The sequence below is a fragment of the Pygoscelis adeliae genome, unplaced genomic scaffold (genome assembly GCF_000699105.1).
Source record: "Pygoscelis adeliae isolate BGI_AS28 unplaced genomic scaffold, ASM69910v1 Scaffold77, whole genome shotgun sequence".
Lineage (NCBI taxonomy): Eukaryota > Metazoa > Chordata > Aves > Sphenisciformes > Spheniscidae > Pygoscelis > Pygoscelis adeliae.
In genome coordinates, this window is record NW_008825216.1 from 7,077,109 (window position 1) to 7,105,005 (window position 27,897).

At 38.3% G+C, this 27,897-nt stretch overlaps 1 protein-coding gene across 1 annotated transcript in view; it reads right to left on the reverse strand.

Moving 5' to 3' along the window:
* Nucleotides 1-27,897, reverse strand: part of SMOC2 (SPARC related modular calcium binding 2) — a 124,450-nt gene that overhangs the window by 50,348 nt on the left and 46,205 nt on the right. The window contains exons 9-10 of the mRNA XM_009329252.1: nucleotides 24,554-24,604; nucleotides 23,676-23,750 (exon numbers count right to left, since the gene is read on the reverse strand). Of these exons, the coding sequence (XP_009327527.1) occupies nucleotides 23,676-23,750; nucleotides 24,554-24,604 (126 nt within the window). The remainder of the gene's footprint in view (nucleotides 1-23,675; nucleotides 23,751-24,553; nucleotides 24,605-27,897) is intronic.

The following is a 27,897-nucleotide window of genomic DNA, read 5'->3' on the forward strand; positions in this document are numbered from 1 at the left end:
AGTTCATTCATTTTATTCACCAAAAGTGCAGAATAGTTTATTATTTTCCTCCTTTACACAATGGCTAATGAGCTGTAGGTCAGCTATCAGGCAATCTGCTTAGTGACTGCCCAAGAGAGTCACTTCTGCAGAGTCCAATGCTTTTGTAAGCTTTTGACATGACCATTTGTGCCACCATTACTACTTCCATTTGTTTCCCCCACTAGAACACCATTCCTACATAAAGTAAAGGAAAACTTCCCTAAAGTGCTTACCTATAATCCTGCCTGCTTTTCCCAGAACCAGAATATCAGTCCTCTGTGTAATTTCCTCTTTGAGGGAACCATTCATTCCCTTTCAAACTTTTCTTTCAATTATTTACAACAGGAGTACTGGAAAGATACAATTGTAGTCCTGTGCTGACTAAGAGCTCTTATCACAGAGCTACCATACCACTGCAAATAATTGCCTTTGTAATGTCAGAAGAGTCATGGTCAACAAACGTTCATTTGCCAGGAGAACCAGTGATAAATGTCATTAACTTAGAAAATGCCTGACAGTTTGTCCAAACAATCTAACAACTATGATCTGGAACCATAACAGATGGATGCCAGAAGTTCATAAAGTGAACAGTACAGAAAAGGATCTATGCCATAATAAAAGTAGGATAAATACCTTAATCATTAAAATGCATCAAACTTTCTATGGAATGTGTTACTAGAATAACATTCCTTCTGGGAAGAGAAAAGCACTGACACGCCAGCTTCTTCTTTTTAGAGAATGTGCTTACGCTGTTGTTATTTCTCTCAGTTCCTTCAGTTTTGTCTTGCTGGAAAAAAAGGGGTGTTTTTCCAAGCATCTTAGTTCAATAAAGTAGTTAGACATGGCTGAAAAATCCTTTCCACAGTCTACCATGTTAGCCAGCCATGCTGTAGCTCAGTTGGGATCCTTAATTTCAGGCTGATAAACCTTCCTGCAGTTTCCACCCAAAACTATATTTTACTCCAGGTTCATAAGCATTAATGATTCAACACACAAATTTCAATCATGTAAGGAAATACACCTTTTTGCCCAGTTTTACACCAAGAGATTTTGTACCACCCAATGACCATCTACTTAGTCTGAAAAAGAAATTTTTGAATGATGAAGTAAAACTAAGAATGACTTTAAAAACATGCTTTAAATGTAATGTGTGTTGCTCTTCCTATGTCATATTCCTAGTCCATTTCATCCCTTTTTACTTTAAATGTTAGTTACTAAATATACTTTTCCTGTTCTGGTTCAAGATGCCTTCATAGTCCATTACAAACAACCAGCTGAAATGCTGCATCTTCTGTCAATTAGAAAGATACTCCAGCTAATGACAAACTCTGTGGATAAGTTTCATGTTTTGTATAAAATCTTCAGTCAGTTCTTGTTGCCAATTATCCCTAAGGAAACAGTCTGGCTTTCAATGAATCAAGTTAATTTACATGAACAGAAAAAAACCTCAATAGTAGTAGGATATAACACCGTAAATCCTTATTTACGAAAGACTCCATTTATTCATCTCTGATGGGTTACTTAAATTGTTAATTAATGTTTACTAGGGGATGTCCTAGAGGAGAAAAGAGGTGGCTTTTCTGGAAAAGTCATCCTGAACAAAATATGTAACCGTGCATTTGTCTATAGCACATCTAAACACCGAGCAATGTATTATGTAAGTTATGATAATCATCTTGTTAGTCTTGTAACAGGAGATGCTTTAGCCCCTTGTTTCAGAAATTCTGGCAGTTGTTGTGCTGTGTCTTATCACAGCTTCTCCCAACATGTGGAATTTCATGATTACAAATAATTTTCTTTTTTTTTTGCTTAAATGTAAATCACTGTATTTATGCCTAAATTTCAGTGTGTTCTGCAGAAACAACTTGCCAAATCTGCAGAAAATTACAAAGATGTCTGTATGCTACTTTAACATTTCCTGCCACTATACAAACACTTCCTTCCAATTTCCTTAACCCCACAATGTGTATATGATAAACAGAATCCATTCCAAGAAATTCTGGTTTTAGTTGGTTCCTTCTCCTTCCTTTTCTCATTACCATAATGGGCCATGAAAGGACAATTTAGATAGCCTGGTTTACAGAGTAAAGGGATCTTTTATTAGGGCTTGAAGCTCAATGTCCTCTATAGAAAGCAGGTAACAAGAAACCTGTGAACAAAAATACTCCAAAAAGTGATACGCATGCTCCGGAGGAGTGCAGTGTAACATTAGAGACAGTTAATATTGCAGTTCTCCCATGTTTCTGAGAGGATATACAGGCAGAAATATATTCATGTCCAAATTTCAGTATACCAAGACTTAAATTGTATGACAATTTCTGCTAATCAAAATGCTAGGCAAATCATCTGTCTGACCCAGTTAATTAAGTCTAACTTAGGCACCCCTTTAGAACACTTCAAATACTGATTTGCACAAGTTTTGTGCTAGTTTATTTCAAAGCCATAATAATTTGGATGGATAAATAGTCATCCTATTGACACCCATGCAACCCTCCAACAAATTCGTATCTCACAGGGATAAGAATTTGATCCATTTCCTTAGGATGAACCCTCCTTGAACCAGTGAAGTTAATAGGCCCCGAGGCAACTGATTACAATGTGTTTTTTATATTTTCCACTACTTTTCATAGTCTTCAAGTTTCTTTGAATGGATTTCCACTTATACTACACCAAATTGTATTTCCACATATGACAAAAACGTTCACTTTAGAAAGGCAGTGGGAAGTGGGATAATTTCTATTCAAGCTATGCTCTCCCTGCAGAGGAATTTACGTTGCCTGGATGGCAAAATGATCCATTACAGCAGTGGCCCTGTTATTCTTAACTCCAGAAAACATGCATCCTGAAGGTAAACCAGCAGGTTCTTTACCTGTAGCTGACAAATTTAATCATTCAGAATCCATCGTGTCTGTTCCTGCTATAAACACAGCTAATACAAATGACAAAAATTCCCTAAATGATTTCATTCTAGTGAAGGAGAGGTGTAGACTCCATGGCTTCATATTCTTTCAGGGTCTCCAGCTTTCGTTTAGACCTTTTCTAGCATGACAGACTCCTTCTCTGAAGAGGTAGATGAGGTGGTATAACATGGTTTAAGAAGCCAACTTCATACCCTTTACGTACACAAAGTTATTTCCTCATCCCTCATGGCCAGGGTATGGCCATCTCACACCAATCTTTCTTAAGAAGACCTGTTCTTACAAGAATTTGTCTGCCTGCCCTTTCTTGACGGTTTCAAAAAATCTCAACTCTAGCATAAGTGAAGTGCAGCTCAATGCTACAAACAAATGTAGGAATTAATTTGCTCATGCTATTAGCTTCTTATAAAGACTATTCATTAACCTCAACCAAACAGAGTATTTATTTGGCACAACCTTCCCCCAGTAGAAATCCATGGAAAAATACCCACTAAATTCAATGGACAATACATCAGACCTCAGCTGAATATATTCACATGCACGTATGTTTCCAGTTAAACCTAATATCTACTCATGGACCAAGTACTGATTGTAAGGAATAGGTAACATTAATAAATACTCAACCTTGGTCCCAACATCTAGATGGCAACCAAAACCTAAGACTAAATTACAGTATTAATACTCATCTGGCGCCACATGTTTTGATTTACATTAGGTTCAGATATGCATCAGCATGAGGGTTCTCAAGGTCTGGAGAAAGCTGGCAACATTCCTGCCCATATTTTTTCTTGTTTGTGAAAACTTGTGGGAATCAAATATTTCAGGCCCCTTGTGTGCATTTGCAGAATGCTCTCAATGTACAGCTGATCACTATTTTGCAGTTTTGGAGCTTGGGGAGATGATTGTGGCTAAACACAAGGCTCATGGCTTCAACACAGCCCTAAAGATTAATTTATGTACTTTACTCCACTGAACAAAGCAGGATAAATCACAGACAGATGCTCTCATTTATCTATGTGGTTTCATATGCAAAGACACTGCAATACACAAGGACGATCATCTGGAAATGCACTGAGCCCATCGAAACAAAGATCCGAAACACAGAGACCACCAGCCCCCATTTAGTTTTACCTGAAAAGAACATGATCACAGCCAATCTAATCTACCTGTATACACCAGGATTTTCTCAACTTTTACTCTGGGTTTGAGTAGCCAAGTAGCACTATGTCAAATCAAGAATTCTGTAATACACAAATTCTGGTTCTACCAATAGGTGAAAGTTTGGGGGCCCATAAGACAAAGATCTCAGATGAAAATAGGATGACTTGCTCTTTAACCAAAATCCAAACCCACTTGTCTACTGGAATTTTTAAGAGAGTTTCTGGTTTAGGGAAGCTTTTGCACATACCTCTGCAATTCTTTATTTTTCTTAGAATTTGAAACACTAGGAGTACTGTGAGAAGGACTGTAACCACAACACTGTAAAAGAACTGTTTTGCCACAAAAGCCTGCTATTTTAGCATTTTGTTTGCTTGTTTGTTTAATTTTTAGCCCAACTTCTTGGTTAAAGAGATGAGAAATATTATGTAAGTATTCAAATTTCTCCTCTCACAGAATTATTCATTTATCATCCTTTTTCTCCTTCACTGAGTTCTCATATTGCCATTGTACAGATTATAAGGGGTCAAACAACCTACCTTTCTTTAAACAAAATATAATTCTATATTTTGCCGTTCTTATTTAGATTGAATAAAACAGTAGTGTGAGATCTATCCACTGACTTGATGAAAACTCACAGAGAAGCTAGTCTTCATTTACAAGTGTGACAGAATCTGGCTCTAAATGTTTAAGTATTAGCATTTACTCCTGCTGTAGATAAATGACAGAGAAACATGAAGTTAGTATACATTAGATTATAAATCTGAGTTATTTCAAAGATGCATTTGGCATTAGAGCCAAAATGTATATCCTCAACATCCTGAGTCAAACATTTATTATACCGTCTATGAAATATGAGAGAGCAATGAACCAAGAGTAGCACATTTTTGTTAAAACTTCAACAGCAGCATGTGAAAGTGATAGCAAGCCTTTGCAAAGTGGATTGCATTAGCCAGACTTGATCCAAGGACTGTTTACACCCTACCCTCTACAACAGATCTTTGAATGCAACCTTAACACAAATCAAAAATCCTTTTAAGTCAGCTGGCCAATCACATGGTATCAGGCTTCACAAGGAGAGTGAAAAATCTTCTGGTCTTCTAAGGAGATGAGGTCCCTCATCCCCTTTTGCTCAATGAGTTGAGGACATTCACTCAACTACAAGGCTGGAGAGAGGTTGGATTGTCATTTCCAGGTGTTCTTGCTTGACTTTGTTAACTTGGCTCCCCTAAAATGAGAGAGGATACTGTGCAAAAGACTGCCTTATCCTGCAAGGATACATCTGAAAGCAGTTATTTGCCAAATGGGATGAAAACTGCTTTTCCTACATAAGAGGAAACATCGGTTCCTATTATTGCTAGGTATGGCTGCCTCATCCTGCCAAAGCAGAGCAGCACCATAGCGTTTGAACTGCAAAACCAACCAAACAAAAAAGCCACCACCCAAAATTACAGCAAATGAAAATCACTGACTTTTCTCAAACACAGTGGCTAGCTGGCCAGTTTGCTATAGCAATCTAAAGGCTCATTCACTAAACAAAATTGCGCAAAGCTACCATTCTTGCTTTATGAGTATATTGACCAGCAAATGTTAGTCTTCTGCCAGTGGAAAAATCTCTCATTTTTAAAGAAATATTTGAAGTGAAAATAAAGCTAGTTCACTTTTTCCACGGAGCTGTGAAAATGAAAGTCTTTGCCAGGTGAGCTGAGGGTAAGTATTTGTTTGAATAGCTCTACTAAAAATTACAAAACAAAATGTGCAAACTGGAGTGCCTAAATTCATATTTTAGCACTTAAATAAGCCAGCCAACTTACAGGAATGTTTACCAACCCAGCGCTTCCCCTCAATGAAACAGGAGTTGTTTCTGTTCACCATTTGGGAAACTGAGATACTTACATCAGTGCCTGGATATGACTTTAGATACTGGACCTTAGGCACCCAAGTAATTTTAATTTCAGAGGTGTACAGTGGCATCTCTGGCTGCAGTTTGTGCCACGTTCCTGCCATTGATCCACACTGCTAATGCTGTTGGCACCGTGCAGTGTTTTCCAGCCTTATTGCTTAACTCCTGCCTAAGGTGGTTGCATTCCACCTACACTTTATTTTCTAAGTATCAACTCATTTCCAGCCACCTTACAGACAGAAACCTGACTACTGTTGCAGAAGCCAGCAGGAGCCAGGAGGACTTCTGGCTGTTTTATGGGAACGTGATCCAAGGTGCACACTTTAAAAATATGTGGATATATTCAAAAAATAAGAGAATATTATTTTGCATTTAGGTAGGTCTCCTTTACATGTCTCAGAGTATCTTACAAAATGGTCAATATAATATGCACCTCTGTCTAGGTCATAGCAGACTGGATGGGCATTACAGAATGGTAAGGATTTGGCCCTCTGACACTGAGCAGGAATACAGAGATTAAACAGGCTGTTGAAACAGAAATTCTCCTTTCTTTCTCAGTATTTCAGGGAGTATTACTTTGACAGCCATCATGCAAAAGTTTAAGCTACCATCATTCCCACTGCCTCTTCTGTGAAGCAGAACGATTCCACCCCCAGGGCTTTCAGGTATGTACTCTTCAAACCTACTTGATTTAAAAAATCCCAACATTTAAAAATTGTACTAATGCTGAGAATACAGTTGCACCCTTAAAAGCTAATTAATGACAGATGAATCAAAACCTGGCCACTTTTATACTGACTTGCTCTTCTTCATCTTGTCAAAGAGAAGGCAAGAAGCAGGTGGAAAATGAGCATGCATATTATTGTCTCTAATTACAAGAACTGTGTTGTGCAATGAAAAGTCTTTTAACAGAGCAAGAAGAAAATTCTGTAAAGTGCTATCATCTGTTGAGTCACACTGCTCCCGGAATGCATTGACTCTTTTCCTCAGTATGAGATTCGACAAATAACATGAACATGAAGCCTGGTCAAAAGATAACTGCACTGCTTTAACCCTGCACAAATCCAAAGGCTCATCTTAGATTACAGGTCTTTCCCCCCCAGCCCATTATATCCAAAACGCACTATTTATACAGCACGTAGGAAGTCAGTATTCGTAACAGGAGAGGTACAGGATTCAGATAGAAGACTGTTTACTGATTTCGGCCAAGTTTTGTGTGCAATAAAGAGGATGAGCCAAAGAAGAGTAAAAGCCAATAAGAATATTCTAATACTATTTCTGTCAGCTCCAACAACTTTTTAATACAGTTTTATGTAGCTCTTCCTTTCTTTTTTCTTTTCTCATATGGCCATGGTTAAACAGCTCAGCTTGTGCTTTGGTTTCAAGAGCAAAGCCAAATCTTTGGCTTGGCTTTACCTTCAAACTTTGGAGAAAAACAAGGGCAATCTGAATTAAAAATAAAAATGCTAATTCCACCCCACTTTCATCTCTGTTTTCAAAAAGAAATAGTTCTCTGAAGCGTAGATAATGCTAAATATGGTGTGACAGTGAAACATCCCTATGCTTTGGAAGAATGGAAGACCCCCTATCATATTGAAAATCCCAGGCCACAAGTTCTGCTCCTGTAAACTGGAACCATTCCACTGTACACAGTAGGGATCACCAACAGAAAAGTCGGTCCCTAGCATATCCAGAACAATTTTAAAGGCTTCTTAGATTATGTATAGTAGCAAAGTCAAAGACTTTTTGAACCAGTAAAATTAGAGAGTTTTAAAGTGTGACTAATGATCCTTAATCCTTTACAACCCATGGTTACTTTACGTGCTCAGAAGATTACTAGTTTTAAGTGTTTAATGTACCACACAAATGACCTGTATCAATGGAATAAGCCTTGCATAAATATTTCCCAACAATCCATTGTGTGTGAGAGTAAAGAACAGGTTTTAGAAAGTGTTATTTTTTGAAGTGTTTTCTTAGCTTGTTTCCCACAAATATTTTCAACCCTTTCAGACCTGCGCCCATCCTGTCTCCCCACACACACATGCACATCTACCTCAGGCCTCATTTATTTTGAAGCTCTCTATGTCCAACAGAGAAAATCCAAAGGACTGTTTTTGGCAGAACTGTTCAAATAAAACAGATTCTAAATATTTAACTTTTCCAGATAACGAGCATCACAGGAAACAGCAATGTTGGCATTCAGTCACCTAATAAGGAAACGTTTTTATTATCACTTATGGGAAGACAGTTCTGTTATTCTTTCTACATATTATACATCGTATGCTTTGTTTTCTTTTTAATTTGGGAAGATTAAAGGTTGTTTGATGGCTTGAAAATAACGCAAAAGGAAGCTCAGTGCATGATGCTCCCAGGAGGTTGTGAAGCTGTTGCAACCGGAGCTGTGGCTGATTAAATCTGTCTATTGTTTTAAAACATTCTGGGCCAAACTAATCAACCACTGGCATAACTAATGAAGTCCACAAGGGTCTTTAGTGGGACTTGTTTTCATCAATCAGGAGTAACAAACACAGGCTAAAGAAGAGCGGAAAAGCCTGTGCATTTACAAACCTGCTTGCCTTGGGTCACACTTGTGAAAAACTACAGTACAGTCCCATAGCAAGTACCATTGAATACTAGAAATTTTGCCTCATACATGTAGGCTCATTTAGATAAAGATAACATGGAGGTGAAGACACAGGCTCTCCCTTGCACCAAAGTCATGGGCATCCTCTTTTTGCTTGTGTTCTACGTATGTATTTATTGCAATCAGGCAATGGCAGGTACAGGTTGCAGAAAGAAGGGGAGGAATGTTTGAAGTTGTCAGTTGCAAGGAAAAAGAGTGAAAATCCAATGTCATGATTTACATGACTGAAACAAAGAAACCAACAAACAAAACAAAAGGCAGGAAGTCTAGATGTAAAATTGAAACCAAGAGAAAGGTTTAGTCTGTGCCTTTTCATTTAAAGAAATGCAAGTATTTCAACTGGTCAGTACAACATCTTTTTCTTCACTTCCACCTCCTATACTATATAAGTCTGTAAAGCTCCTTATTGTATTCAGTAGTCCTGTACTAGACACTAGCTCAACCATCTCTCTGCTGAAACTTTTGCTTCTACTTGCATCGATCTGTCCAGACTGCAGCAGCCCTCCCAGAAGCGGAGCCAGGGTTAGAGTCCTGGAGTTCCTGGCTAGCTGCCCCGAATGTAAGCAATGAAACCATGCTGCCTCCCTGCACTAGCTGACGTCAGATGCTTTCGCATACAATACTTCCTAGGCTGCTTAAGTCTCCCCAATGACATCGTGAGGAAGCAAAATTGGCACAGAATATAGGCCAAGACTCTGAGCACTGGTCATTCAGACTAACAGTGTTGATGTTATGACACTTGCATTGAGTTTTATTTGAAAAATACAAATGAACTTCCACAAAAAACTCACAGCCTTGACTATGGAAACATTCTTACTTAGAAAAGCACTGGATTAATGCTGAAAATATACTCCACTAGCTTTAGGATCAAACACCTAGTTGCTCCTGCAGTTTGATATCCTTCAGTATCCTGAAGTATGGATACCACAACTGGACAAGATACCCCTGAAATCATCTCTGAAATCCTACATAGATAGGTAATGACACCTTTCCATGCTTACTCAATCTAGGAATCAAACTCTCTCCTATCCATTACACTGTTCAACTGGTTGCTCCTAAGAGCCCTCAGCTTGGTTTTGGAGTGACCGCATTTTCAGAATACAGCCTGCAAATTCATAGCATGATCTACAGCCTTTATTCCTCGGTTATTGTCCTCATAAGGCTTCCAGTTTATGCCTTTGACTGCAATAGTCAAAAAGAGAAGGTGGAAGAATAGAGAGATGAAAAATCAGTGTTAGAAGAAAAGCCTAAACCAGCAGCATTTGAGATTGAAGACTGATACCTAGGCAAAAATCAAGAAATAGACAGTGAAGATCAGCTGTTGACAGAACAGAAAGCAGACTGCAGAGAAAGGACTGGAAACAGAACAGGGAATTCTGTGTGTGCAACCAACAGTGAGAATGATTAATTATGCTAGAGATAACAGAGACTATGATAAAATTGCATAAGGCTCCAATAAAAGCAGGTATGAAAAAAGGTGAATTAAGCTTAAAGATAGTATTCTGACCCACAAACTTCCTTATTCAATTATACAGGGGACAAAAAGATCAGAAGCAAGTTGTTTTTCCTCTAGCCTTGCTGTGGACAGGGGATGCTCCATATAAAAGTCACACAGGCTCATTTTGACAAGTGTATTGAAAATGTAACTGCACCCTGACATCCTTGAGGCTAGCACTATGTGACAGTTATGTGACATTATATTCTCAGACATGCACGAAGGTATTCATGAATATTCAGTGCTTCTGAATATGAATACGCTTCAATGTGCAAAACATCACCTCATCTGGAGAGAATGAAGTTGTAGAGGTTCACTCTTTCAGCTGGCAATACAAGTGGAGTAGCTGAGCCCTTGTGCTTACAGTACATCCATTAACGTCAAGAGGAATTCCAGCTATGCAATAGCAGCAGGATTAGGGTGGACTGTCCTATTATCACTGATCCAGCAGACTGATATACCACATACTAGCTACTTAAAGAAATGAGTGTGCACTGTGTTTCCAAGAGAGGCAATAACACCATCATCAGTCCTGTACCACTAATGTCCCCATTTAGAGGAAAATTAAAAGAAAACTAAAAAAAACCCTGCAGGTCTGATTCTCTTCTCTCCTCATAAGGCTTCCAGTGACATTACACTTCTAACTGCAGTGGAGTCACTCCTATTTATGCTGCTCTGAGTAAAATGAGGCTTCATGCCTGCTGAAACTAAACCATCTCCTCCTACAGTCATTTGCTATTATTATATTGGACTGTTTAGTTAAAGGGATGAACTACAGGATGTGTGACTACATTAGAAGTCACTGTTTCATACGTGGGATAAGAGAAGTGACCTTTCAAACCACTGACATTTATACTGATATTTTTGGCTTTGCTGCTTCACTGTTGTATCAACTCAAAGGAACTAAAAACCATGTCCTAAAAATGATCTTAAATCGCTTTTTAAACCTGATTAGAAACTGCAAGAACACTAAAATTATAAGTCACTTAAGCTAGGCGGGATGTAGTCTTTATTCAGCCAAACAGGAGAGCAATGAGAATAATGATTCTCTCATTACCTTCAGGCAGTAAGGGCTATTGAGATTATGGCTTTCGCTACCTGGTGGGAGTTTTGGGAAAGTCAGAGAGGAAACATCCAAGATCCGAAGTTACTTACACTCCTGCTTCCGAAATAATTAGGTAAGTAAACCAACAGAAAGGGTCCCTGCCTCCTTGCCAGCCAGAATAACTGGGCACAGTGCTGTTGTGAAAGAGGGGTGAACTGCACCACAACAGAGTGTAATGCTCATGAACCTCTGTGACTAATCACACTCCTGCCTCTGATAAGAGTCTCCATTGTAACCGAGTCTGTGGATGAATTCCGTAAATGACGAGTAAACATAATCAGACAGGATCAACCCTTGTCAGCCCTTACACTGATGGGAGTTTGCCTCAATACAGACCTGAAAATTTGGCCTAATGAGTGAGGGAGACACTCAACCCTTCCTACGATTTGAACCTGAACAGATCATGCAATCCTGAACTATTTTCTACTTTCTTGCCAAAACTGTATCTCAGCTTTGGGGGCACAAGAGGCATTAATTTGACTTTATACTCCTCTGCTTCCAGACCAAATACCAACCAGCCTGTTGCCCTGATCTAACCGGGTGCACTGGAAAACAATTCAAGGGCATCACAGGTCACCCACATTTGAGGAATTTATGTATTTATAATGCATTCTAGTAAAAAAAAACCTGCATCTAAGCAGTCATCCAAATAGAGGACAATAAAAGTCCTTTCATTTTGATAAGTTGTCTTTACTCACTGAAGGACAATAAAAGTGCTAAGTTTAAATAACATTAAGATCTCACTGGAAAACAATGGAATAAGGTAACCCACTGTTTAAGTGGTGATAATATAAATTTTTTCATAGCTTGTTATGACTGCAATAGGGTTGGTTGAAAAATTTCATTGTGACTGTCTTTGGTGGAAAACCAGTCTTTGGTGGAAAAATCTTTTCGTCTTTAAGTGAAAAGACGTTTTTCATTCAAAGTGTTTGTTTTTCATAAAAAATGTGATTTTTAATGAGAACACAACAAAAACAAAACCCCACAAGTTGTTCCTTTGTGTTGGACTTCCCACAGAACCACAAAATCCAAGGTCCCTACAAGTTTTCTGAGGTGTCACTGATTTTTTAAAAAGGGGAGACCATTATATCCTGCATGTATAGTCAGCCTAAGGACCCCGGCCCCTGAAAAAGAAGGGACTAATGAAGTTTCAGAATTACAGCTTCCACAAGGCATTACAATGACCAATCAAGATTTTTAGTTTTGAGCCAAAACTATTCAGCTTTTTGAAGGCTTTTTTAGTTGTTTGAATCTTCATCTTGAAAAAACAATTTTTTAGCTGAAAATGCATATCTTTTCAAAAAAAGTTCCCTAAGAAGTCGTTTTTTTCCATAGAAGGCTGCATTTTCAACCAGTTTGGTATATTAAGCTTTGCCCCCTCTTTTCTCTTGTGTTTTATAATGCACCAAGAGAATTTAAGATCTGAAATTTAATTTACAGCCTTAATCTTATTTAAACATAGTTTTATTTGCGGTTGAATGTAGATACTTGGCCTGCTGTTCTTAAACTAAAACAGGTATTAAAAATAGCTTAATGAAAAACAGTGGTCTGTCTCTTCAACCACTGCTTCTTCTCCAGTAACATAGAAATCTAGTGCATTATGGCAACAATAGTTAATGTTATTTCTAGGCAGTGCAGAGTGCAGGGAAAACATAGTATCTAGCATTTATCTGGAACAGTCTGCTAAGAGAGAGGACAGAGCATGATGGACAGGGTGGAGTGAAGCAGAAAGCAAGCCAGTAATAATACAATACTTGGGGTATACACAGCATCTTGCAGATGAAAAGATCTCAAAGTGGTTTCATGTACTCTAGCAAAGTAATTTGACTAGAACAAGTTCCCTTGTGCCAATTATGACCCTTTGTGTGGCTTTTCATGGAAAGGAGACTCCACATCAGTCCCAAACAGAAAAGCCAGTGTATTGCATTAAGGGCAGGCTAGGGAAAGGATCCATGGATGACAGCATTAACACGACCTTAAACAGTCCATAAAAGCAGATGCTGCAGTAAAGGCTTGGACTGATGCAATAGCCACATTGCAGACATGTGGCCAACGCACAGGTTTTGGGGTGAATTCCACTCCTCCCACAGAAGTCCCTGTAGGATTTGAATTTCTCTTGCTTTTGTACTAAATGGAAAATGCTAACGTTATTGATGAAGCCTCAGAAAGTTCCTGCATCGCATGGCAATTTTTTCAAGAATTAAGGAAGAAGCCAATAATTTATTGGAAAATAATTATGCAATGCATGAACTGTAGCACGAGCTGTCAATCTTTTCAGGAAGTTTGTTCAGAGATACATGGTTTGGCAAATAAGAAAGTTGGAAGTCATATATACTAAATCATCCCATTAAAAATTCCCCCGAATTTAAACCACTGTGACTGCCCATAACCTGATCTACCAGGGAACATCTAGAACTGTATTCAGACTGTCAGAAATGTACATGTCAGGAAACTGAGGTAAAACCTTGATTCCAGCCACCAGGGCTGATTCATGTTACATGGCTACCAGTCCTTCCATGGTCTGTATTTCCATTAACAGCAGTCAGAGTTTTTTGTGCAGAACGTGGCCAGATTAAGCAGTAGAATTCCATAGTTCACATAAGATATTAACAGAGGAATATTTTGCCGTAACTGTTTTTGGCTTTTTTTGAAACACTTCTTAGTTATTGGAAAGGTGGACAGTTGGTCATTTGACTTATCCTCATGGAAGACAAGAGAAAATTGCTTTCCTCAGAACAGTCTAGTCTGTCTTATAAAACCAGAATAATTTTGCCAGAACTGCAAATAATAATAATAATAATTTTGCTCACTGGATAACTTTGATTAAAATTAACAGCAAAACTTAAAATTTTGGTTTTCTTAACATTAACATTTTTGAGAGTTTTTATCAGTTTACAGATGAAGACATAAGGAGTTCTTAACCTTGCAAAATGTAGGAGACAGTTTGGTGGATATTCTTGGAGTGATGGAATAACTTTCTTCATCATCTACATTCCAAACAGGGTTTCTTCTTGTTCAAGAGCATAACCACCATTTTACTAAAGTTTTGAAAATATGAGCCTCAGAGCTCTCTGACATTGCAGGTATTTCTTTCATTTTGTAATATATTTTTTTACTGGCTTGACCTCGAGTAGTATTGGATTCTTAATATTTCAGAAAAAAACAGGACTATTGTTTAGATGCCAGTTTGCAATTTTAGATGCCTAATTCTATATGCTCGCACTTGACCTGGGCCTCTTGCCCAAGAAAGTTCATCAGAATCAAGAAAAATTTTGCCTTTACTGTATTGATAAAGATATGCAAAGGTTACCGTCTATGTTCATTGCTTTTAGGGTTGTGGGCTAGGGGGGGTGCAGGGAAGGGAAGGGAAGGCATCTCTGCATGGAACATGGACATTTTCTTCTAACTATCAGGTCATTGGGATGATGATGGAAGGCCTGGCAGCTCTTACTGTCGACCCTGCTGGACTTCTAATTGCCTGCAAAATTTGGAAGACCTATCTTCTATATACCACCCAGCAATCATAATATAGCCATAGCCAGATCCAGACTGTTTTGACTGAAAGATTTATCTATTATTTCCCAGAAGGATTATGTCTTTAGATATGATCCAGTCCAATATGTTTCTGTGCATTAACATGATTTACATGATTTTTTTGCATCTGTCATTAAAATATAGACCGTTAGCCTGACATCCCTCTTAGGATTTATGAAGCTTATTGATGCTTTTATGATTATGCAATCTGATGTCTGGTAAACTGTGGAAAGCTGCGGGTAGGTGGGGGAGTGCATGTCTAAAAACTAAAGGAGAACTTCAAGCAGAACTGTTGTGTCATTTACTTGCTGCAGAAAGTAATGTGATATAATTAAAAATGGGAAAGATTACTATCTTTTGGCATCAAATTTTAACACATGCAGTAAAATAGAAATTATCAACCTTGCATAAAACAGATCTCCCCCCCCCCGCCCCCAGTGGGGGTCCAATAAAACCCTGGAACATCCTGAGCATGAAGAACATCAATTGGATGTAAAACAGAACTCTATTTTTTTAATGGTTTAGGATGGGAGGATCTTCCCCTGTAGTGGGAGGAAAAAACTGGAAATGTCAGTGCTTGATCTTTATAAAGGTTTTGAACTAATATGTAAAATCAAAATGAAGATAAATGAAAATGTTTGTGAAAAGGATTATTAAAGATAGGACAGTACTACAATAAGCATGATCCAGCAGCCTGTAAATTAAGAATGTATCATAATATACAAACACAGTGGGGGGGGTCTGGCAAGTTTTATCTTCTTGGAAGAGGCTGAAAGAAATGAAAGAAAACTGTAATTTTCCTTTACCAATTTAGGACAGGCAAGGCAAGGCGAGGCAAGGCGAGGCGAGGCAAGGCAAGGAAAGAGGACCAAAGAGTATGAAGAGTAATTTTCTTCACAGGTGAAGAGGGTGAAGAGTACTGTTCTCTCTTTGTGTAATAGCTAAATCAAGACTAGGATATCATTAAAAATTGCTACTGAAAAGTAAGACAAAGTTCTCCATTAGGAACTAACTCAACCATTTACTGATTGGCCCTAATGGTAAACAATCAGTAGTTTCAAAGCCACCAGTTTTTCAGCTGCCAAGGAGTATCTTGAAACCAGTATTCTAAAAGAATATTATTCTGAAACTATTCTGTTTCTTGACAGAAAAATAATAAAAAATGGAAAAGAAGAAAAGAGAATTACCTCCTACTCTTCAAAATACTTAAAAATAAAACAGTAGGGCATATAACAAAATGTGACAGTGCCTCACACATCTCCCACCCCAACAGTCTTTTAACAACGCTGTTTTTATAGTAAAATACAAATCACAAATTATAGTTCATTCCAAATAATTGAGTTCATTCAGGAACTCTAAAGGGAACATTTAGTGAGTTAGCAGCCACAGCCATTCCAAAGAGTCTTATGAGGAGGCCATAAGACTGTTGGCCTGGAAGCTTCCTCACAATGCTTTTCTCTTTATCTTCCATGCACAACTTGCTGAGGTAACAGGCCAAACAACAAATATTCTACCAGATGATGTCTTCCAGCACCCACAAATTCTACAAGGCCCAAAAGCCAGATCTGTGGCCATCACAAAACGTTCAGACTTCAGCTGCTGATGTCATGAAAAAATGCCTTTTCTTGTGCAGATGAGCCCCAGCTACAAAGTTCGCAGTAATAATATCTTGATTTGAACTTGTCCAAAATTTGGCAGAGACAGCCTATCTGTAATGGACTGAGCACCCATTGACAGAATCCATGTGTGGACTTAAAAGCCAACTGATGTGTTTGAAGAGTTATTTAAAATCAATAGTTCTGCCTTCTACTTTCATTTCATGGCTTGAATTGAGGCTCTCAGGGCTCAGTTCAATGCCATCTCAGGTAGTCTGGACTATCAAACCTACATGCCAGAACATCACAAATTTCCCGTAGGCTGTCATATCTCCTAGCCCATGCAGATATCAGATACCCAAGGTCATATGAAGGCACGAGATGCCTTTATTTCAGCAACTTATTCCCATGCTCTTGGTTTCCCCAGCTACAGCTAATGGCTGTATTTCCAACACAAGTCTGGGAATGCAAATCCCATCTTCTGGTGTGGCTGATACCTCACCAATTGTTGGAAGGAAACACTGTCTTTAGGGCTGAAATGAGGTAATAACAGGGAAAAAAACCCACTGTTTTTCCTATGTAATTCAGGGGTTTTAAATTAATGAACCACTCCTACTCAGGCTATTTTTCTATGCGAATCTGCTTTATATATTCACTTACACTCAATTTCTGAGTGTCCAATATAGGCACAATGCATTCAGAGTGAGTAGGACTCTTTGGACATACATGCATATTCTGCTTTAAAGTCCTCATGTGCCCCTCCTTTAATGCTGAATACAAGCAAATTTGAGAACAGAAGATTGGTCAGGGTTCTTCAGGCCAACACATGACTTACTAGGAATCCCTGCTGAAAAATGGAGGCAACAAGCTTTTAAAACACTTTCTTCCCCCTCTTCCCTGTGTTCTTTTCTCAGTTTGTTATGATATCCATTTTGATTTCCTTCTGTTATAACTGATTTCATATCTTAAATCTTCACATTGCAAAATAAGCCTAATTCAAAATAGTTTTAGAAAACTTCTAATTAATTTGTAATAAGTATGTAACTGGGAACACGCAACTGGATCTTATTTTTTTCTTGCTAGCTGACACATCTTTAACTGCACATAATTTATCTTCAGTCAATATTAAAAGCAACATCTGGAAAATGTAACAATTAATGAGAATAAATACAAAGTCACTGAGCTGTTACTCATTTTCCTGTCTGTAAGTCACTCATTTTCCTATGCTTAGAGAGGAATGGCTATTAGAATTGATGTGATTGGGCAAACACACAAACTGTTACATTTATTTCCTTTGAAAGAAAATGCTACTTTTGTTTTGACATTCAGGCTTTTTTAACTTCAGTGCTGAGTTTTGCCAGGATAGGCATAGCAGGAGGACATTAGCCAGGTTCAGTTTGGAATGAACGTGAGCACTGGAGTACGGAACAAGGTTTGTCTTGGTCCTTTGTAAGAAGGTGACTTTCAGGGAATGATCAGTGCACAGGGATCCCACTGGAACAATTGCCTCTGAGAAACAAAACAAAGCAATCTAACAAAACAGAAACCTCACTGACAACCAACATAGTTTCCATGTGAGAAAAACTCATATGTACAAATGCTTTAAAGCAGTCAGATAACAAGGCAATAAAAACTGCATTCAAATTTTAGAATGTCACTCTGTCACATTAGTCAGTCTCACTGGCAGACTTTGCCAATAGATTCAGACTATACGAACAGATAAATGCAAGAAGCTATTTGGTATAGATACAGACACATAATTGCTAGCTATATTATCACTTTAAATTCCCTGCTTTAGTCTATTAAGAATGTACTCACAGTAGACATCATACTAACTGTTTTCATGTGCATTTGCAGCCAGTCTATACTACATTACCGTATGTGCACTTCAGTGTTCTCCCAGATGGCGTTTTGAGAATGAAACTCCTGTTGGATCGAGCCCTCTGGGGCTAATTGATAAAATCTTGTAACAGATTTTTAAAGCCTTGAAACTGATGGTCTGCAGTAAAATGGCAGCAATAAAACACTACTCTGTTGTGTCAGAAAATTAAATAAAAAGCTACGTATTCCTTTCATGTGTGCACAGCCAAAGCCAAAAATGAAACTGAAGATGATTCTACATTACCAGAATATCCAGGTACAGTGGCTGAAATCTGGTCACTCTTGAAGTCACTAAAGCCATAGTTTGAGGAGACAATGAATTCTGATTTAGGATTCTTCATTCTGGATGAAAAATGTCATAATCACATGATCCACTACTTTTTGTGTAGATGCGTTAAGAATTTTGACAGCCCAACCCTGCCCCAGCAGGCTTTATGTCAGAACAGGGTTTCCTCTGGGCCGACCCTATTTTATGCTGGATCATGTATGGCTTGTCCTCTAGCACCTGCTTAAAGCATATAAGCATAAAGCTGGCAGAAAGCATGAAGCTGGCACAAGCACTACATCACGTGCCTGTGCCTGATCCAGATGAAATGTGAATTACTGAGTGAACTAGTAGCATGTAGTCAGAGTATGAATGGTTGTTCAACTGCTGTCTGGGAGTTCTGCCATTGACTGCCCTAAATTTCTACCCAGTCATTTCATGTGTTTAAAATTTAACACATGAATCAAAGTCAAGTTCAGTAAAGTACAAAGTAATGTGACAATTTCTTCCTGTCTTCTATTTTGCCAGTCATACCGGATTATCAATAAACCACCAATTTTTCAATCACTTTATAATGCTTATTAAATAAACTACACAAACGATCAATGAACATATAAATCATTAGTGCTAATAATTACATATTACTCAATCTTTAAGGAAACAGAACACAAACGTATTAATAATAAGAAAATAGAACTGAATAGTAAATACATGAAACTGTACCGTGTCTTAGCCAATGATACATTATTTAAACCTGGCTCTTTTAACTTGAATTATATTACCACCAGAATCTCTAAAGACCTTATGTAAGGTCTTTAAACCTTAAATGGAATATACTTACATATGTGCTTTACAGCACAGATTATAGATGACTTTTTGCATCCTGCATTTGCAAAATTAATGAAATTTTATGCTGAGTATTATTTATTCTCATGTGTGGTGTACAGATTGTACTTAGAAATTCCTCAGTACTTTAAGAATTTTTTTGAACGTTAACAATATTATCAGCTAAAGTCACCCTATTTATATTTCATGGAAGTGCTCCCACAACAAAGTATTAGAAAAATTTGGCTCTTAAATTCAAGGTAACAACATGAATCCTATGCTTCACTGACCATTGTGAAAAAGATTAAACTGTCCTTCCTTTGCCTATACTCAAAGTCAAAAAAGGGCATAAATCCTCTGAAAAATGTCACACTTGGTTCCCAAGAATCCCACAGGGATATAAACTGCTGGTAGAGCAGATGTAGCAAGGAGAACCTAAGAGATCTACAGTCCAACATGAGCTCTCCTCAGGGAACTGCATTTTCCCTGTTAGGTGATGGGAAAGTATCTGCACTGTCACGTAGTGTTCTCCACCCACACCAAGGCTGCATCTAGCCCTGAAGCTACAGTAACAGCTAACTGCTGAGGGCATAGTCCAAAACATCCAGTTTCTTCAAGGCAAAGTCCTCTGGTCTTTACAAAATACAAAAGCTCTGAAAGAATACTACCTGGATTTTCAACTGATACTGGGGTGGGCTAAAGTTCATCTAAAGCATAGATACCTTCATATAGGTTAGACATCTAAACTAGTCACCGCACTCAGTGAGGTCCAGTTACCTCGCTAGGTGGCCAAGTGCAGGTGTCAGCTTTACGATGAGGTGGGCTGCTCTCTGGGCTCCACTGACCGCTTTGACTGCATCTCCACAAGCTACGGCAGGAGTTTACACACTGAGTTCACATACAGACAGCAGCACGTAGGCTGCTACATTTTGATGTCTTAATCAGAACCCATATAGTCCCATGCCCAGTGTTTTCACTGCATTTCTGTTTATTTTTGATAGCTGTTGCTATAATTCTTATTTTTGTCAATCTGATGTGGCAAACCCACAATATTTTCTGTGAAATGGAGGAAGAAATGAGGAGTGTGGGGGTAAAAAGAAATCCAGAAGAAAAAAAAAATTCGTAAAATACCTGCAAAGGCACCAAGGCAGATGTATAAAACATAGTCTCAGCAAACACTATGTTATTTTAGCAACCAGATGCATGCTTTTTCTTTAATTCAGGAAAGAAAAAGTCTTTTAAAAAATTTTGAAAATCATCTTCAACATACAAAACGACCTAAAATGGAGATGTTTCTACTCAAATCCACCACTCTGAACAGAGCTATTGTTACATGATCCGATGTTGATGGGGTTTTTGCAAGCAGTAACATTTTGTCATCAAAAGGTAATAGGTTAAATACCACTCTACAAATGCCTTTAGTGAGCAGCAAAGGCCTATTTCTCTGAACCAACAAAAAGAATATGCACTAGAAGTCATTATAGAGCATCCAGTAATTTCACGCCCTACATCTGTAAGTCTCCCAAATGGCATTACTCTGTGCTAAATTAATTTAGGCTGATTTAATCAAATGAAAGCACTGGATAACTAATATAAACTAGAATTTCCTGAGCCATTATTTTCGATCTTCCAAACCTAAAAGCTTATGCTGATTTTACTGGCTAATTGTAACTGGCAGGTCATTTGCAGAGTAGCAAAAGCAAACCACTTCAGGATGAGTACAATAAATTTAATGTATTCGTTCGTGATCCTTAACTCACAAAAACATTATCCTAAGGAGATTGATTTATCAGATCAAGACAAGTTTCTTTATGACCATGACTTGTTGACTATGACATATTAGGACATATATTCAGGTAAAAACTAGCAAAAAAAAAAAACCAATACAGACTAAAATAGTCAGCTTTTAAGTAGGATATTTGGAGTTTGCCTGAAATTTTTAGCATTATTATATTTCTTTAGTTATTTTCTACAGGCAGGGCTAGGTCATAGTGTTATTTGCACCTGAAGAATTTCTTTGAAAGCGCTTGGGTTACTATAGAAACAACAAAGGAAAATTTAGCCCATTATCAATAAATTGAGTTTCAGCTTTTGTTTTATAAACACAGTTCATATGCAGACATAAATTCTCCTCATTTTACTCAGACAAATACATTTCAATAAGCTTTCTGGTGTTTGTATGACCAACTCTGAATCAGAGTTTGCTAAGCAAACTGAGTAAAGAAGACATCTGTATTTATCCCTTATAGTGAAGCCTGGGTGTCCAAAGGTGGTTAGTTTGCAATCCAGTGGATTCAGTCATGAGGTCCTTCCTATTCCGTACACATAGCAGCCCAGAGGTCATTCTCTGTGGATGTTCCCAAAAGCCTTGACACCACTCTGACAGGTAATAAGGGGAAAATCTAACCTAGTTTTTTCAAGAGCTTAAAAGACCTGTTCACTGAATACCAGTGTGGCTCAGCCATCAAAACAACTTATACAGTCATGGACACATGATGTATTTTTGGAGTCTGGAAGAGAGATACTGCCTAGCACAACTGGTGAAGACACTGTTTTTAGCACCTAGATTCATCTTGATTGGTTATGTCATATTATATATACAAGAGAAGTTAGAGCAGAGAGAGCAGTGGTCCCTTCTGGTGCACCACGTATGCCTACAAATTAAAGCAAAGCTGGCTACATAGTGTCTGCTGACTTACTTCTGCTAATCCAGGTATGGCATCACAGACTGTGGCATATACTAGCCCTCCAGAGATCCCCTGTGCACAGTACAGTTGTGAGCAAGTCCTGTTGTTAGCAAATCCAACACAATCATGCTTTTGATGCTAATGTACCATGGGCTAGCACTCACAAGGCAGGTAGACTACGCTTCTGGTTTCTCTTCCTTTGTAAATATATCTTTAGATGGACAGGAGGTTACAAATTCCCAGTAATAAACCCACCTTTTCTTTTGTGTTTTTCTAATTTTTTTCTGTGTGTGTTGAAGCTTTGGCTTCCAGCAGCTGCACTGCAAACTCAAGAATTCTTGCTTTAGATCTAGTCTCTAGCACTGTAAAAATTAAATAAACACTCCTAAAACTGACATATTTCTACACAGACATTTTACATGACAGAAATCCTACAGGAATTCTGTTCTTGCTGACATTGACTAAACAAATGACAGAATAAATCTCCAGCATGGAAAGTGTTTGCTTCAAGCCCTTGTCTACGCTCTGTTTAAGGTCCTTTCCTTCAGTGCCTACTGGAGCATCAAGGAGAGGAAAAAGTATCAATAATTATTGCTTTGATGTTAAAAAGAGCTTATATAAAGGAATCTGTAAACCTCTTAGTAAGGATATGTCTTTCTTTCTTATGGTGATTTCAAATCCTTTTGGGCCTCAATTCAGTAAAATACTTAAGCACAGTACTTAATATAAAGCACAACCTCAATTTCCACTGGATCTGAACTGTGCTTTTGGGTGATTTACTGAGTCATAGCCTGTATCATTAATGTTTCCTTTCAAATTAAACATTTTTCCAGAGAAAAAGAAACCAGGAAACTCAGGAAGATTCTCTAAAGTTTATTCCACTGAAAGGAAGGAACAGTGAGGAAGATATCAAAACTTACAGTCCACCAAAACACTGAATGTATCTGAATATTTGAGAGGCTTCAGTCTTAGGACATTCACCTGACATTCCTAGTCCAGGTTTACAAAGCTCAATTCTAAAGAGTGGTTAAAAAAAAAGCAAAGCCAAAATTCAACAATTTTAAAAAAGGTAACATAGCTAATTCACACTAAATTGGTGATCAGTCTGTAAATAGCAGATGAGTGAGGTAGCAAAAAGCAGGTAACACTGTCTTTCCAATCTCCTGCTAACTGACAGCTGGTTTCTGATGGGAGCTTGCTTCTTTTCAGGTTTGCCTCCTAAGATTTACCACCAAACACATGTAACCCACACTGCCATTTTCCAAGCACCTTCTTGCTACACGTTACCCCCCAAAAAAAGAAAATACAAGTAGATAACAAAGAGGCAGAGAATTGAAGAGGATGCAAGAAATAAATCTCAGATACACTCACAGATGCAAACAGATGTGAGCCAGAGACTTTAGTGGAGTAATGTCAATTTACACTTAGTAAAGCCTGGCCAAAAGTATTTCCATATAAAAGGAACGTATGACGCATGAGCGTACAAAATCATCACAACGCAAATCATTAAGTCGCAATCGTATGATGAGAGTGGAAGCGTAACGGTTATTAAAATGGCTTTCACTTAAATGGCTTCAGTTTTAACAAGGCTTAATGCATGTCTTCACAGGAGCTTTGCAAAGTAAGGACAACACAAGTTCTTACCTGAGCTTTTATTGGTTTTGTTTTGTCTACTCTTTACTTGCTCAGTCCACAATGTAGGATAACGAGAAGCTATATCTAGAAAAAAACCAACAGAACAAAGTTTGTAAACATTACATTTTTTTAAAAAAGTTACTAGCAGCTGAATAATAAGTGGCTAGTTTTAAAGATACATGGATCTAAAAAAGAAAAGGGCACACTGGTTTCTATTAGGACAGTTAAAATCTTGATTATCATGCAAAGGCATGAATAGTTCCTTCCTTATCCCATTCATACAAAAGGTTGAAATAATACTTGTAGACTAAAATTATGTTTAATTGGAATAAAAATCTCCTAGTGTGGACCCAAAATATGTAATAACTTCAGATCAGATTCTGTGAGATTTGCAGTGAGCGGTAAGGCAGCCACAATATAGGACTATCGTTGCATGTAGGCCTTCAGCTTTCCATTTACAGAGCACTGAATTTCCCCAGAGACAAATAAGCCTGACAAAACATCAACCTTAACATTAGTAGGCAATATGCTGAGGACAGAATTTATGCTTTAACTTCCTTATTTGGCCATGCAGTTTTAATGTGCACTCTGGCTCAAGTTTAAAACCTGTCTCTGCCCTGAGAGTTGACCATTAAAATTGCCGATGTTGGACTCCACAGCTACAGCGTCACCTCAAAACTGTCACACGAAATTCGTTGTTTGTAAGTAAAGACTCTATTGTGTTTGCTGTCTTTATCTGGAAAAAGGTACAGATGCTTTCAATTTCTTGCAGTTTCTTGCAACTGCTCCAGCATTTGCCCTAACTCTAAGGTAGCATTTGATGTTGTGGTATACGGTCCATACTGCATAATTCAATACTGCGCTATTAAATTCCTGTTGATGCTCACCTTCTTCATCACCTTGAGGCTGAGTCTCCAGCGCGGGAGCTGAGGCATCATCTGAATTCAGAATGGAAAAGATTTGCAAGGAGACTACAATTATGAGAGTAAGCTAAATAAGTGTACATACGTGATTGATACTAATGATTTGCACATAGCCCCGGCCGGTAAACAAACAAGAATTTAAACATTATTTACAGGTACTACACAGCACAGATACATACATCTACAGCCTATGGATTATAAATGGATGGCTTTTGAGGTTATGGCTGATGAAATGATTGCAGAGTCTTAGATGAGGCATGAAGTGATCAGGTCGCTCCCTGGACAGTAATTCTTCATTTTTAATGCTGCACATCGATACCTATAGATTATAACTGATCAAATCAGCATTTCTAAAGAAGTAATTAGATAAATGTATAGAAAGGGTAAGACCTGTGAAAGCAAAAGCAGTTTGGGGCGAGTGAGTGGCTGCAGACATGTTGACACCTTAAAATGAAAGGAAAGATTCTTTTGGCACAGCAGGATCTATTTAACAGTCAAACTGATTTTATAAGCAAGATTCACAGATTAAAGAACCAGAATATTGTTTGCATATTTCTTATCCGCTGGTCAGCCATCTCCATCCATCCACTACCAACCATTACTGAAATAAAAGAGGAAGGAAAATCTACAGAAATGATAAGAGGATGTGGGTAATTTTAGGTTCAGTAAAACACTGAAAGTAGTGCTGGAAAAGAAAAATTCAATATGAAAATTTACTTAAGTTAGCATTATGTGAGAAAAAGCGGTACCCAAAGGCCTATCTTTACCTCATTACATTTTCGTTATTTAAAATTATTTCAGATATTGGGTAAATATGACTTAGTAGGCCTTGCTAGTATATTTTCCAGTCATTGCTGTTTCCTGTAGCATGGAGCTAACTCCAAGACCATGATGTCCCGCAGTAAACGGCATCTTCCATGCAAGGGTTTTATTAGCATTTATTGCAGTTTCACAACTGGATCTCAGACCAACATAGTTTCCAGATTGTTTTCCTGGCATTTTCATAGAAGCTAGAACCGAAGGTAACTAAGAAGCTTCCTCTTGCATGTAGCTCTACCGGGGTAACAGCGAGCAGCAGCTTTAAAGGCTAACACACTACCTGTGTCCAGTTCTTCTTGCTACTGCAATTCAGGACAGCCTCCTCCTGTTCTCTTTGGTGTCACCATCACAGGGTTTTTTTTAAATCTGTATTGTCTTTATGCAAATCATGCAGAGGATTTGGAGGCACTCTGACCGTCCCCTCTGGAGGCCACAGCCTAGTTCACAGCAAATACAGATACCAAGCAAATACTGATAGCAGGTAAAACCAAATTTGCAGCCATGGAACACCAACCTCCATGCTTTTCACAAAACCAAAGCAGCAGCAAGAGAAACTTATTTTCACTGCAAAATGTTTTAACCAAAGCGTAAGGAGACTTCTTTTAAGAATGCTCATTCTTCATGTCCACGCAATGACAGGATACATTGCTCTAATGCCACAACAGACTGTCACTTCTCATTAGTTTTGCTGGCATTTTTGTGGTGTCCTCTGGGTGGTGGAATAAGACCATTGATTAATTTCAGAGAGGCCATCAAGTATCGTAGCGTACTGAGAATAAAGACATACATTTAGATCATCAATCAGTATGTGATTCAGAAAACCCAGAATTTCAGAGGGTAACTTACAATAGGTAAATATTACCAGGAGCCAAGGCAGAAACTCGGTTTTGGTTTTAAATGACATTTTTCTAAACATCTTTTGGTACACAATTTCAGTTTGTGACACATTTGATCTTATGTTATTACCTGAAATTCAGATATAATGCTGCAACTTTAGCGATTATCAGCCCAATCAAAATTAGCCTCTTGAACTTTGTTCAAGCAGCATTTAAAACAGTTTACCTTTTCTTTTTTTTTTTTTAACTAAACAGATGTTTAATGGTTGAGTCAGAAAACTGGCCTTAGGTCCCCCCGACCCAAAAGAAAGAAAGAGGTTCGCTTTTGGTCGTCAGTGAACCAAACATTTGCTACAGGATATCTGTATAATCTAAAAGGTATTAACCTCACTCCAGAACTGGAGGAGCTACAACAGCTCCTGAACTACCCTTAATCTGCAGGAAGACACCCGCATTAATTTTGTGTTTGCACTCTGTCAGGTACATCATCTTTTCATAAAAACCTTTTGTGTTAAGAATGAAGAGGCATGTGGCATTTCATTGTTCAAAACAATATTCAATAGAGTCACAACCGTAGAACAGTTCATCTTCATGTTAATTAGATATCTTATAGGTTAACTTCATGAGTCTTCCTGGCTGGTGCATGCATACCAGTGCATATGTGCATACATTTAAACAGAAACCATTCTGTTTTCTATCAGAGTCCAGTCACCAAGAACATAGTCCTGCAGTCAGCTAAGAATCAGAAAAAAAGGGATGTGATCCCATCTCTGACACCTGTGCTTTTCAGATAGTCTGAGTATTTTCCTTGAATAGAGGAGGGAACTGGGGGACCAGGGAAGATACGTTAGAAATTATCTTTTAAGCTTTATTCCTGTTTGATTTAATGTGCAAATCTGCAAACAGAGCTCCTGACCTCCAAAGTCTGCAGCTGGTAATTTTCTTTCAGTATTGGAATACCCAGAGAAAACGAGCTGCACAACTGCAACAGATACAGCCCGCCAGGTCATCTTCTCCTGCGAGTCTGTGTGGAACATCTTGGAAGAGACTGTCTCAGGCTAAGTCTGGCTGTCTCTTGAGTAGAGTCCTCAAGAGCACACTTGAAGGTCTGGAGCATGTCCTCTGCAGCAGTGAGAATGTGGTGAACCTGCCTAAGCTTGCTGGGTTACAATACGGGCAGGTACCCCCATCCAGGCACCCCTGGTTATTCCATAGGAACATGCAGAGGAAAGATGAGCAGGGAGTTTTATGGTTATTTTGAAAACTACTGCTGTGCCCTTTCAAGCTGAGCTACAAAATATTTTTACTACACTGACTGTGAAGCCGAAGCACAGCTCTTCAACTCAGACAGCTGATCCTGTTCACTACTCCGTGACAGTCTCTAAATAGGTTGTGATGTCTCTGACAACATTATTTATTTAAATAAAACAGCAGGGACTGGCTCGAAGAAGGATGGCGAGAGGAAGTTAGTAGCATCTGAGAAGAGCCAGGGACCACCTGGGAACCAGGTCAGCGGCCCTTCACGCTGCAGGCTTATGCTGGAGAATAAAAACAGGGTGTGAGTAAAATGCAACCGTGTCACTTTAGACATGAACATATGTGATGTGAAGGGAGACTTGATAAATTGTGTTCATTTAAGCTCCTTGTTCTTTG